Source organism: Primulina tabacum, chromosome 5 (genome assembly GCF_025594145.1).
Source record: "Primulina tabacum isolate GXHZ01 chromosome 5, ASM2559414v2, whole genome shotgun sequence".
NCBI classification, from domain to species: domain Eukaryota; kingdom Viridiplantae; phylum Streptophyta; class Magnoliopsida; order Lamiales; family Gesneriaceae; genus Primulina; species Primulina tabacum.
The window spans coordinates 39,537,892-39,550,507 of NC_134554.1; the positions used below are offsets into that span (position 1 = coordinate 39,537,892).

At 33.3% G+C, this 12,616-nt stretch overlaps 1 protein-coding gene across 1 annotated transcript; it reads right to left on the reverse strand.

Annotated features, from left to right (window-relative positions):
* Positions 1–205: 205 nt before the first annotated feature.
* Positions 206–10,445, reverse strand: LOC142547644 (germacrene A synthase-like). Its single transcript, XM_075656024.1, has 7 exons — positions 10,294–10,445; positions 2,982–3,252; positions 2,019–2,394; positions 1,588–1,806; positions 1,268–1,406; positions 929–1,174; positions 206–704 (listed from the first exon to the last, which is right to left on the reverse strand). The coding sequence occupies exons 1-7, from the start codon at positions 10,387–10,389 to the stop codon at positions 399–401; spliced, it is 1,653 nt and encodes a 550-aa protein (XP_075512139.1). The 5' UTR covers positions 10,390–10,445; the 3' UTR covers positions 206–398.
* Between the last annotated feature and the right edge of the window lie 2,171 nt (positions 10,446–12,616).

Sequence of the window (12,616 nt, forward strand, 5' to 3'; positions counted from 1 at the left end):
AATAATTTTTCATCAAAAATGTTGATTTGACATTATATATGTGAGAGTCACATCTCTGCCACGTCGGAAAACAAGAGCATAATTACACAAAAAGTAAATGTGGTGACTATGATTAAAATTTGATACATATATATAGAGGACAAAAACCATAAAAATACAAATACACACTAAAATTTTCATAATATAAATGTGTATAGTTTCAAGGTTGACGCGACAACTTGAAAATATATAAGGTACATGGGAGAAATTGATCACTCATTGTTTTACATTTATTAAAAGATAACATTCTTGATCAAACATATATATTACAGAAACAAACATCCCCACAAAAAACTTTAAAAAAATAACACAAATAAAAGGATGTTTTTCTTGCAACACATCATGAGTCGCAACATGATTTAAAATGTCTGAATCTTTAAAGGTTCAACAATCATGGCAACGATGAGGGGTTTTAAAACCTTTTCCGGTTCAGTATAACCATCTTCATAGTTCTTGTATGCTACATCTAAAATCCTTGCCGAGTTGAGGATTATCAAAAGGACCTCTTTCGAACATGGAAATGGTTTCTTGAAATTCTCATTAATATCCTTCCATGCATCTACAACCATTTCTTCAATCTTATGTATTGCCTCTTCCATTGCCACGCCATTTTCCTTAATGTAGCAGTCGATGCCGGTGGATTTTTGGCCTCTTCCTTTCTCAATCTACAATAATATGGTAATTAAAATAAGTGGTTATGCTCTAAACGGAGTGATGATTATAACACACAGACAGTACATTGGTTTATGAGGGAAAAATTTCTAAAGTATGTATTTGTGATACAATTAAAATAACAACTTATATTAATCATTTTCACGAATGAAGATATATTTGAAGTAATCAATTCTTACGGATTAGAAAGAATAATGGGAATCATGGTCATTTGTACCTTGTATGTACATATATCATCGACTAATCTAGAAATTTCTTGGCATGCTTTAAGCATCCTTGGCATCATATTTAGCCATTCGAACTCCCTCCTAGTGGCCAAATCCATTCCCATTAATGATCCATTCGAAAGAAAGTGGCAAGCGCAAGTTGTTAGAGCATTGCTAAGGTACTCGGAAAATGGAGGCAAATAACCTTCAATAAACCACTTGGCCTCGACATTGTAGCTCCTCACTTGTTCTTTCAACTAAATATCATAGTATCAAAATCCATGTTAATTATATGCTGATTAGATAAGAAGAAATGATTTATTTAGTCATTTGAAATGAAAAAGTCATACTGCATTTATGGTATAGTCTACAACGTAAGATCTTTCTTCTGTTGCTAATTCTTCCTTAAATTCTCCGTAGAGTTTCAAGACGGCGGTATAAAGTGGTTTCATATATTCTGGTAGTAGATCAGCCTCTTTAAAATCCCACCTGAAACAACCAAAAATCAAAATAACAATCAAAGCATGTGGAATAGTTGTTATAAATTTCAATCTTCAAACTCTTTTAGCCAACCAATGAGAAGTGGTTAAATGACTCAAAACTATAGACAATATGACCACATGAAGCAGATAAATTCATGTTTACAAGAGCTATTAGTGCTTTCTTTTACCTTTGAATCGCCATAGTAAAGGCCTCTAGTTCTTCAATTGTACCATAAGTATCAAATGTATCGTCGATTAAAGATATCATTTTGACTATTTTCGCCAGCATGACTCGACCGCGAGAATACCTAGGCAAATGATATATTCCCACAGTCCAAATATAGCACTCAACAAGTCTATCTCTAGCATAAGGAAGTTTAGACAAAAGGTTCAGCTCTTTCCACCACCTGTAAAATAACAAGAATTGAAGTAGTAAATGAAATGTATGCCGACTAAAATGCTAGTCTCGTTGAGTTCTAGAACACAATCACCAAATGTTTAATATGTTATAAGATGACAAAACCTATAGATTATATGTAACTGTAAAAATTTCCCCTTCAAAAGTGAGATGACTGTCTTTACTTTCCTCATTACTTTATGGACGACAAAGTAATATTACCTTGAGAGTTCACAGAGTTCTTGTTTGTGCAGCATTTGCACTGCATTATAGTCTAATTTGGCAAACTGGAGAAGCGATTCATCTCTAGAATATTCATCATCTTCATAGACAGAGATGTAATGATATGACTCAAATCTTTGACACCCAAAATGTAACGGTTGCATGAGGGCATGTTCGACTTGTTTCTTGAGGGGTGGTTTGAGGTTTGGGGCCATAGACTTGAGACACTCAGTTGTGAAAACAAGTGCATCTTCGAGTATATCTTCATTGTGCTTTCTCAAATGTGCTGCTTCATACAAGCTCAACAAGCCCCTCACATCAGTTTTAAGCGACTCAGCGAACTTCCCATTGCCGCCTCTGAATTTGTTAAAAATTTCTGATCGAAACATAAATAATAGTAATTATCTTTTCGAGAATTATGATATCTTCAAAGATAATTGTCCCATTATGCTCGAGTTTGCATGATATAATCAAGATGGGACAATAAAAATACAACCCATTAGTTGACGTATTTTAATTTGGTTGTTTATCCTCTAAATTGGTTTAAGTTCAGTCCAAGTATAATAACTTGATTGATTTCGTTTTTCCTTTTCAACTAGTTTTCTGCTATGTGTCGTTGCACAGCAGAAATCGACACAAAGTTGTACATTACCGTGAGTCATGTTAGATGTCACAGAAAAATGCATAAAAGTAAAAACTTTCAACTTATTGGCCGACAAAGAAAAACTAAATTTTCCAATACATGAGACCAAAAACAATTTATAGAAAGAATTTTGTAATTTTATCTAATCAAGTTTAAATACTGTGGCACATTCCGTCCCATCCGTGCTATAAAGAAAGTAAACAATTTCTTGTAAAAATGGGAAACATTTTCTATGTAAATTTTATAAGAGCTAGAGAAATTATTATTATTTTTATATTATAAAAGGAATGTAAACACATGAGGGAGGTAATGACACATACCAGAAGTTAAGTGAAGTCCATGTTGCCTGAATAATCTAAAATGAAGTGAAACTGTGTTTAAGTCATAGGCTTCATCTTCGTAATTTGTATTCAGACCAAAATATTGCTCCAATTTTTGTTCAACTTCGTCTTCAAAGTGATAAGATATGCCTAGGCGTTCGAGTTTATCGATCAAATTCATGGTGTCCACCATTTTACTCTCTGGATTTGTCAAATTAATTTTCACCTCATCTTTCAACAAATCGATTTCCTTGGAATATTTTTCTGCTATCTGCATAAATTTAATCAATTAATCCTTACTTGCCTAGTAATTTACATATATATTCATCAACTAGATTAAGGGTGTCAATTCGGGTGAGTTGGGTCGAGTTGAGCAATAGTACTATTCAAAAACTATTATGACTAATCCGACTAGTCGGATCGCGGTTAGGTATGCACCCATTTTAAATTTAATTTTTAACCAAATTATTTATGAGCTTTTATGTGAATACCAAAAGAACTCAACTAATTATCTGATATACCCGAATATTTGCATCCGATCGGCTTGGGTCCCGACCCCGTTGCCACCTCTATTAGCTGTACCAATTTAATGGATGAAATTGATTCATTTTATTTTATGAAGTTTTTTAACCATTTATTTCTATCATAAGTTAGTTTTTTTCTATTTATATATTCTTTGGAATGTATTAATTTTGTGAGAAATGAAAGCATTAATTTTTTTATTTTATGGGAATGAGTTCTTTTTTATGGACATAATTCGTAAATAGTCTACATAAATCATAAATATCGAAATGTACAAGTATACATTAACTTTAATGAGATTTTTTAATCAAGATGAGAGAGATTTGATCAAATGTTTTTGAAATGGAGCTCCGATTATCTCAAGTAAATAATACCACAATAATTCCTCCTGAGCTTCTGTCTGTCTTATCATTTGCACATTTATGTACCTACTATCACTACAAGAATAAATGCTTATGGTGACATTAATAAATGTCATCATATTCAATATTTAGTGACATTTAAGTTTTAGTGACACCTCCAACAAATGTAATCTATTCCAATGTCTTCTTAAACTTACTGACATTTTTTAATGTCATTATAAGATGTTAATGACAACTTCATACGTGTTACTAATTATTCATATAATGACAATTTTAAATGTCAGGAAAACTCATGTTTAAATTCATTTATAGATGCCTTGTTATTATATTAATAATGACAAATTTATATGTCAGTTAAAATCATTTATAATGACAACTAAAAGTGTCGTGTATGTTATTTATAGTGACAATAGGGAAAATTAGATAAAATAAATGTGAGAATAAAAAAACATATTAGATTAGTTATCCTGACATTTTTAATTGATGTCATTTTTTATATGGAGGGAGACAATTATTTTCCCTCCTCCAATATTTATCTAACCCAAATATTCTCACACTTATTTATAGTGAAATTTTTTAGTTTTTTAACGATGTGGGAAAAGCAATTGTTTCCCTCCATATAAAAGATGACATCAATTAAAAATGTCATGATAACTAATCTAATATGTTTTTTTTTATTTTACACATTATTAATTTTTTACAAGTGTCATTATTAAGTATTTGTAACAACATTTAATTAAAAGTGTCTACAAAAAAGTGTCACAATAGCCATTTATTGTTGTAGTGTATCTCTTCCCCATTCTGCACGAGAAGTCAAATTTAGAATGAAAAGATTGTCGGCAAGAGTTTTTCAAAATGGGGCCAGTCAAAATGTGTATTAAATGTGGGCATAAGGAAATTTTCACTGGCGGAAATTTCGTGGAAAGATGGACGCGTCTTCCACACTGACAAGGGGCTCTATAAATAGAGCTCCCCCTTCATTCTGAAATCATCACTCCTTCGAGTTTTCTGTCATCTTATAAGTATTTGAGTGCTTAGTTCTATAATATTTGTGAGGTGTTTTGTTCTCCTGTATTAAGAGAGTGTGTGTTCTCTTTGGAAACACAGTGAGTGAGTTGTACACCACAAAATATTATAGTGGAAATTCTTTTCATCTTGCCCGTGGTTTTACCCTAATAATTTTTAGGGGTTTTCTACGTAAATCTCGGTGTCCATTTTATTCTTTATTTTCGGGTGTTATTATCTCAAATTCCGCACGTGGGACCAACAAGTGGTATCAGAGCCTTGGTTTAAAATTTCTTAAAATTCTGAGTATGCTCTGTGGTTGCAGCCTAGACTGATCTTCCACATCAGAAAAGATTTTTTGAGATTTTTTATTTAAGGCGGGATTATTTTGTCCGGTCTACTAAAATTGTTGTAGACATAATGGCGGGAAGGTACGAGATAACAAAGTTCAATGGAAGCAATTTTATGCTGTGGAAAATAAAGATACAAGCAGTTTTAAGAAAGGAGAATTGCTTGGCGGCTATTGGAGATAGACCGATGGAAATTACGGACGATGGAAAGTGGAATGAGATGAATGATAATGCTGTTGCCAATTTACACTTGGCTATTGCAGACGAAGTGCTGTCAAGTATCTCTGAGATAAAATGGGGCATAAAATAGGTGAAAATGAACGTGCGGAGCTTCTAATTCAAAGTCTATCAGATTCATATGATCAACTTATCATCAACATTACCAACAATATTCTGATGGGCTTTCTAAGATTCGACGATGTCTTAACTGCGGTTCTCGGAGAAGAAAGCAGACGCAAGAATAAGGAAGATAGGTTGGTAACATCGAAGCAAGCAGAGGCTTTACCGATGATAAGAGGAAGATTTATGGACCGTGACTCCAGTGGGAGTCAAAGGCGAGGTAGATCAAAGTCAAGAAGTAAGAATAAAAATATTTACTGCTGTAAATGTGGCGGTAAAAGGCACTTCAAGAGAGTGTACGAGTATCGATAAAAGTTCTCAAGGAAATGTGGCCAGTACTTCAGGCAGTGGTGAAATATTATTCAGCGAAGCGGCAACAGTTGCAGAAGGCAGACACAAATTTTGTGACACATGGATAATGGATTCAGGTGCGACGTGGCACATGACGTTTCGGAGAGAATGGTTTGATCATTATTAACCAGTCTCAGGAGGATCTGTATTCATGGGAAATGACCATGCCTTGGAAATCGCTGGGGTCGGTACTATCAAAATTAAAATGTTTGATGGCACCATTCGCACCATACAGGAGGTACGACATGTGAAAGGACTGACGAAAAATCTTTTGTCCTTGGGGCAATTGGATGACATCGGGTGCAAAACACGTATCGAGAAAGGGATCATGAAAATTGTGAAAGGTGACAAGAAGAAATCAGATGTTTTCCAGATCTTCAAAGATTTCAAAGCGCGGGTTGAACTTGATGCAGAAAAGAAAATCAAGTGTCTGAGGACTGACATTGGAGGAGAATATACCAGTGACGAATTTGATGCATATTGTCAACATGAGGGCATCAAAAGACAGTTTACGACGGCTTACACACCTCAACAAAATGGTGTGACGGAGCGGATGAACAAAACCTTGTTGGACAGAACAAGAACTATGTTGAGGACTGCAGGTCTAGAAAAGTCATTTTGGACGGAAGCAGTCAAAACCGCTTGTTATATTATCAATCGTTCTCCTTCAGTGGCGATTGATATGAAGACTCCGATGGAGATGTGGACTGGGAAGCCAACAGATTATTCTCATTTGCATACATTTGGAAGTCATGTGTACGTTCTGTACAATGAGAAAGAAAGATCGAAGTTGGATTCGAAATCTAGAAAATGTATCTTCTTGGGTTATGCTGATGGAGTAAAGGGGTTTCGCTTGTGGGATCCTACTGTTCACAAGCTTGTCATCAGCAGGGATGTTATCTTCGAGGAAGATAAAGTAAAGAGAGGCAAAGGCACATCGAATTCAGAAAATACTATTTTTCAGGTGGAAAATAAGACGGACGAAGGTCAAGTTTCTTGTGAAGCAGTACCAGAGCACGAAGAACAAGAACATGTTGAGTCTAAGGTTTCCAATGTGAGGCAGTCAACTCGAGACAGAAGACCACCAGGTTGGCTTTCAGATTATGTCACTAAAAGTAACATTGCATATTGTCTATTATCAGATGATGGTGAGCCATCGAGTTTCCACGAGGCTACTCAAAGCTCGGATGTATCATTGTGGATGATAGCAATGCAAGAAGAGTTGGAGGCATTAGATATGAATAAAACTTGGGATCTTATTACACTACCACAAGGAAGGAAAGCCATTGGAAACAGATGAGTCTATAAGATCAAGCGTGATGGCAATAACCAAGTGGAGCGGTATCGTGCTAGATTGGTGGTAAAATGGTATGCTCAGAAAGAAGGCATTGACTTCAATGAGATATTTTCTCCTGTGGTTCGACTTACAATAGTCAGAGTATTGTTGATATTGTGTGCGGTGTTTGACCTACATCTAGAACAGCTAGATGTAAAAACTGCATTTCTTCATGAAGATCTTGAAGAAGAAATCTATATACTCCAGCCAGAAGGTTTTGCAGAAAAAGGTAAAGAGAACTTGGTTTGCAGGTTGAAAAAATCTCTGTACGGTCTCAAACAGGCGCCGAGTGTTGGTACAAGAGATTTGATTCATATATCATGAGCCTTGGATACAACAGACTGAGTGTAGACCCTTGTACATATTTCAAGAGGTCTGGTGATGATTATATTATTTTGCTGTTGTATGCGGACGACATATTGGTAGCAAGCCTCAACAAAGATCAGGTCCAAGGATTGAAGGCACAGTTGGCTAGGGAATTTGATATGAAGGACTTGGGACCAGCAAACAAGATTCTAGGGATGCAAGTTCACCGAGACAGAAGTAACAGAAAGATTTGGCTTTCCCAGAAAACATATTTGAAAAAAATCTTGCAACGCTTCAACATGCAAGATAGTAAGCCAATTTCAACCCCTCTTCCTGTTAACTTCAAGTTATCCTCCGAGATGTGTCCTAACAGTGAAGCAGAGAGGATGAAGATGTCTCGAGTACCGTATGCATCAGCAGTAGGAAGTTTGATGTTCGCTATGATATGTACAAGACCGGACATTGCTCAAGTAGTGGGAGCAGTTAGTCGGTATATGGCGAATCTTGGACGAGAGCATTGGAGCACTGTTAAGAGGATCCTTAGATACATTAAGGGTACCTCAAATGCTGCATTATGTTATGGAGGATCAGATTTTACACTCAGGGGCTATGTCGATTCAGATTATGCAGGTGATCCTGATAAAAGAAAATCTACTACTGGTTATGTGTTTACACTTGCGAGGGGAGAAGTAAGCTGGGTTTCAAAACTGCAAACTGTTGTAGCGTTATCTACAACAGAGGTAGAATACATGGCAGCTACTCAAGCGTGCAAGGAGGCAATATGAATTAAAAGGTTATTGGAGGAAATCGGACACAAACAAGAGAATGTTCCTTTGTTTTGTGATAGTCAGAGTGCCTTGCACATCGCAAAGAATCCAGCCTTTCATTCCAGGACTAAACACATTGGAGTACAATTTCATTTTTTGTGGGAAGTAGTAGAAGAAGGAAGCGTGGATATGTAGAAGATCCATACGAAGGATAACGTAGCTGATTCTCTGATCAAGCCAGTAAACACTGATAAGTTTGAGTGGTGTAGATTCTCAAGTGGTCTAGCAGAAACGTAACCAGCAGGGAATGGCAAGATTGAAAGGATGTGTGGAGATGTGTTTGATTCGCAATCAAATTTCCAAGTGCGAGAAATGTCGGCTAGAGTTTTTCAAAATGGGGCCAGTCAAAACGTGTATTAAATGTGGGCAGAAGGAAATTTCCACTGGCGGAAATTTCGTTGAAAGATGGAAGACGTGTATAATTTTATACGCGTCTTCACACTGACAAGGGGCTCTATAAATAGAGCTTCCCCCTTCATTCTGAAATCATCCCTTCTTCGAGTTTTCTGTCATCTTATAAGAATTTGAGTGCTTAGTTCTATAATATTTGTGAGGTGTTTTGTTCTCTTGTATTAAGAGAGTGTGTGTTCTCTTTGGAAACACAGTGAGTGAGTTGTACACCACAAAATATTATAGTGGAAATTCTTTTCATCTTGCCCGTGGTTTTACCCTAATAATTTTTAGGGGTTTTCTACGTAAATCTCGGTGTCCATTTTATTATTTATTTTCGAGTTTTATTATCTCAAATTCCGCACGTGAGACCAACAAAGATGAAATAGCACTTTCTTAATTCCACATTTATAATATAAATTTCATTTCCATGCATTTTTATAATATAATAAAAATAATTTCATGGTTAATTACAACATTGTTCACTCCATTAGATCTATATGAATGATAAATCTCTATTCCAAAGTTATGTCACTCGGTTCTTCCAAGAAAATGTTGTATATATCCATAATAGTTGAAGATTTTCCAATTTTTTTTCCATATTCGTAGATTATGTGTACTAAATGTTTTAACAGAAAATTTTGTACAAGAAAGAACCCATTAATATGATAATATTAAATTAAGTGAGCCTAAATTTCATACTTACCGTCATGCATGAAACTTAATTTAATATGATAATATTAAATTAAGTGTAGCCTATTTCTTATATACTAGATTATTTGGGTCAATCATGAAAATATATTATTTATTGACTTTGGATATTTAATATGACAACCAGAAATTTTGCGGTATCTTTTCGGTTCATATTTTTAGCCTATTCCTGCATTGAAAAACTATATAATTTTGCGGTATCTTTTCGGTTTATATTTTTAGCTATTCCTGCATTGAAAAACTATATTATTTTGCTGTTATTGATAACTTTTTGATTAATAGGGTAATAACATTTTGATAATGGTCATGTCTCGTGTCGAGTGACAATTAAAATGTCTCTTCTGTATGATCAAACACTTAGTCATTGTACAAAAAGTTATACCTAATGCTAATGATACAACTTCAATCTTTTAAATATCATAGAAGCTCAAACGTCACGTTTTTAATTCTCTTACGGAAGGGACAATTATTGAGCAGTAAGCTCAAGTATCACGATTCGATTTCTCTCAAATATGGGTAATTATTGAACCTCAATGTTCTCCTCCCAATAATTTAACTTATTTATATTCAATGAGAATCAAACATGTGATTCTAATTTTGATACTAATTGTAGAACTGAGCGCTTGACGTTTTACGAAAATTTATAGTTAGTGGATATTGTGCAACTCCAATATTTAAAAGGTGTAATAACTCAAACGTCACGTTACGGTTTCTCTTCTGACATGGACAATTATTACAACTTAAGAATAACAATACAATATATGCATGTACTTGTCAGTTATAAAAAAAACATAAGACACATAAACAAATTACCTCATTATCACATGTAAACTTCAAGAATTGATCCCCCCACAGGCTTGGAGCAAAGTTGTCTATCGGGCGAACCATATCCTTTGAAATTTGAGCCATTTTTCAGTGTATTATATATGTAATAGAAAAAAATATTTAACAAAATGAAGGATGCAGATGTGCGTCTATTTATAGCATAATAGTCAAGTCAACAAAAAGTAATATTATAGTATATCTTAAAAAAAAATTTATAATATTATATACAAAAAATATCGCGACATTACATTCCATTCCAAGTAGTTTCAGTCGTGGCTCATTTTCCACCATATCTACAAGTATATATTTATCCCGAATCCCCACTTTAGACACCTCAATTCTTTGTCCATTTTCGAAATCGGACTTGTAGTCTAGTGGTCTCATTCGTCAGATTAATTGGTTCTTCCTCCTTGGGTTCGATCCTCCTCTCCGCATGTGTTGTAATAAAAAAAAATTCTTTGTCCATTTTGTTTACAATTATTCTTTTTATTATTTCAATCTTTAATTGATTAGACTGCAATTCCAAATGCGATTTTTTTAACAAAATTACGTTTTAACGTGAGAAAATCTTAAGATGACACGCATTAATTCTAATAATATATTTTTTAAATACTCTAAACTTGGAACTCGATGTTTATTGAATATTAGCGATTTTTTTGCAAGCTTTATGTGTATATATATGTGATATTTTTGTTTTACATTTTTATTTATAATTTAATATTTTTTAATAAAATGATATAATCATTTAAAAATTCCAAAGTTTGAATAAATATTAAAGAAATATTTTAGTAGTTTAAAATTTTTTGAACAGTATATATGATAGTGATGAAAGAAAAACACAAATTACTAAAATAGTTTTTTATAATATTTTTTGTTAAAAGAAAATAAAGTACTTTATAATTTTAGAAGGATATTGTTAGTATTTTAAAAAATTCATCATGACATTAAAATTCATCTTAACTTTTCAATAAATTACAAGATTTCACCGTAAAAAAAAATTAATTATTTTAGGTGTCCTAAACTATAGGAGATAATATATATTATAGATAAGAAATGAATTTTTAAGCGGTTTATATTTTTTATTATCGCTGTCTCTGTCTCTATCTCTACTGTATTAAATGTTAGCCTAAAAGAGACGAAAAATTTGGTAAGTTAGGTACCGCCAATTCCACAGATTGCTTGCATTATGACTCCTCGTCAATTTTTATAATTATGATATTATTCGAATTTTAATATAAATTATTCTATTAAAAATATTAATTAATTAAAATAATTTTTTTCGTCAATTTTTATAATTATGATATTATTCGAATTTTAATATAAATTATTCTATTAAAAATAATAATTAATTAAAAGAATTTTTTTTAAAAAAAATCGACTGTATAAGCATGTACATAGACGCTAGTTTTTATAATTCCTAGAAACTCTATTCACGCACAAATTGATGCAAGCATGCAAGATTGTGGTTAAATACGTAAAACTACATGTGATCATCATTTTGAATTTTAAAATCGTCGTGTTATTGATTATTAATGAGTGATATCTATTGAAAATTTAGAAACAATATTATTCAGTAACTCTATAAACGATTTGCTTTTTATAAATCTGAAAAATTTGTTATAGTTAATGTGAAAATATTTTATCGGTGACAAGTACGTAACTCTTACATTGAGAATGAATCACTATAAATCTCGTGTGTTCTAGTATTTATTTCTCGTGCGATTTATCGTTTTGGGAATTGAGACTGATACTCTCTTCCTAACACAATTTTGAGGTCGGTAAAATATTGGAACGTGCATGGTCCTCTAAATTATATGACTCCCTATTTTTATGTTCTACAAGAAAAAATAGATATGCAGATATTTTTTCGCTGAAAATTTGTAAGGTTTGGGACCTATTTGTCCAACAGTTAAAAACAAGTAATCTCGTATGTGACCGTAAATTTGTGTTTTATCAGAATTAAGTGTTACGTGAAATGTTACAACATTTCAAACAACATGCAGCGGAATATTTAAGTTTGTAACACAAATCAATATTAAGTAGATGCGATGGAACATAATAAATTTTACACAAGTATGTTATACTTGTGCAATGGCTCAGGACAAAAGTGATCACTAGAAAATAACTTTCAGTTTACAAAACCAATCACTAGTGATTTTAATGAAAATCAATTTTCTCAACACGTTGAGAAAATAACATGTTTTCTAAAACAATTAAACACTAAAAGACAATTAAGAAAGAAAAAAAGTGATGCCAAAAACTGGAGCAACAAAAACAAATCTTCAGCCAGCTCCTTCACGGATGTTGTCAG

Coding starts and splice junctions, on each gene's coding strand:
- LOC142547644 (XM_075656024.1), bottom strand. CDS start 10,389: ATGGCTCAAATTTCAAAGGATATGGTTCGCCCGATAGACAACTTTGCT. Junction 1,407..1,587: donor TTTACTATGGCGATTCAAAG/GTAAAAGAAAGC, acceptor TGGTTGTTTCAG/GTGGGATTTTAAAGAGGCTG. Junction 705..928: donor ATGATATATGTACATACAAG/GTACAAATGACC, acceptor ATATTATTGTAG/ATTGAGAAAGGAAGAGGCCA.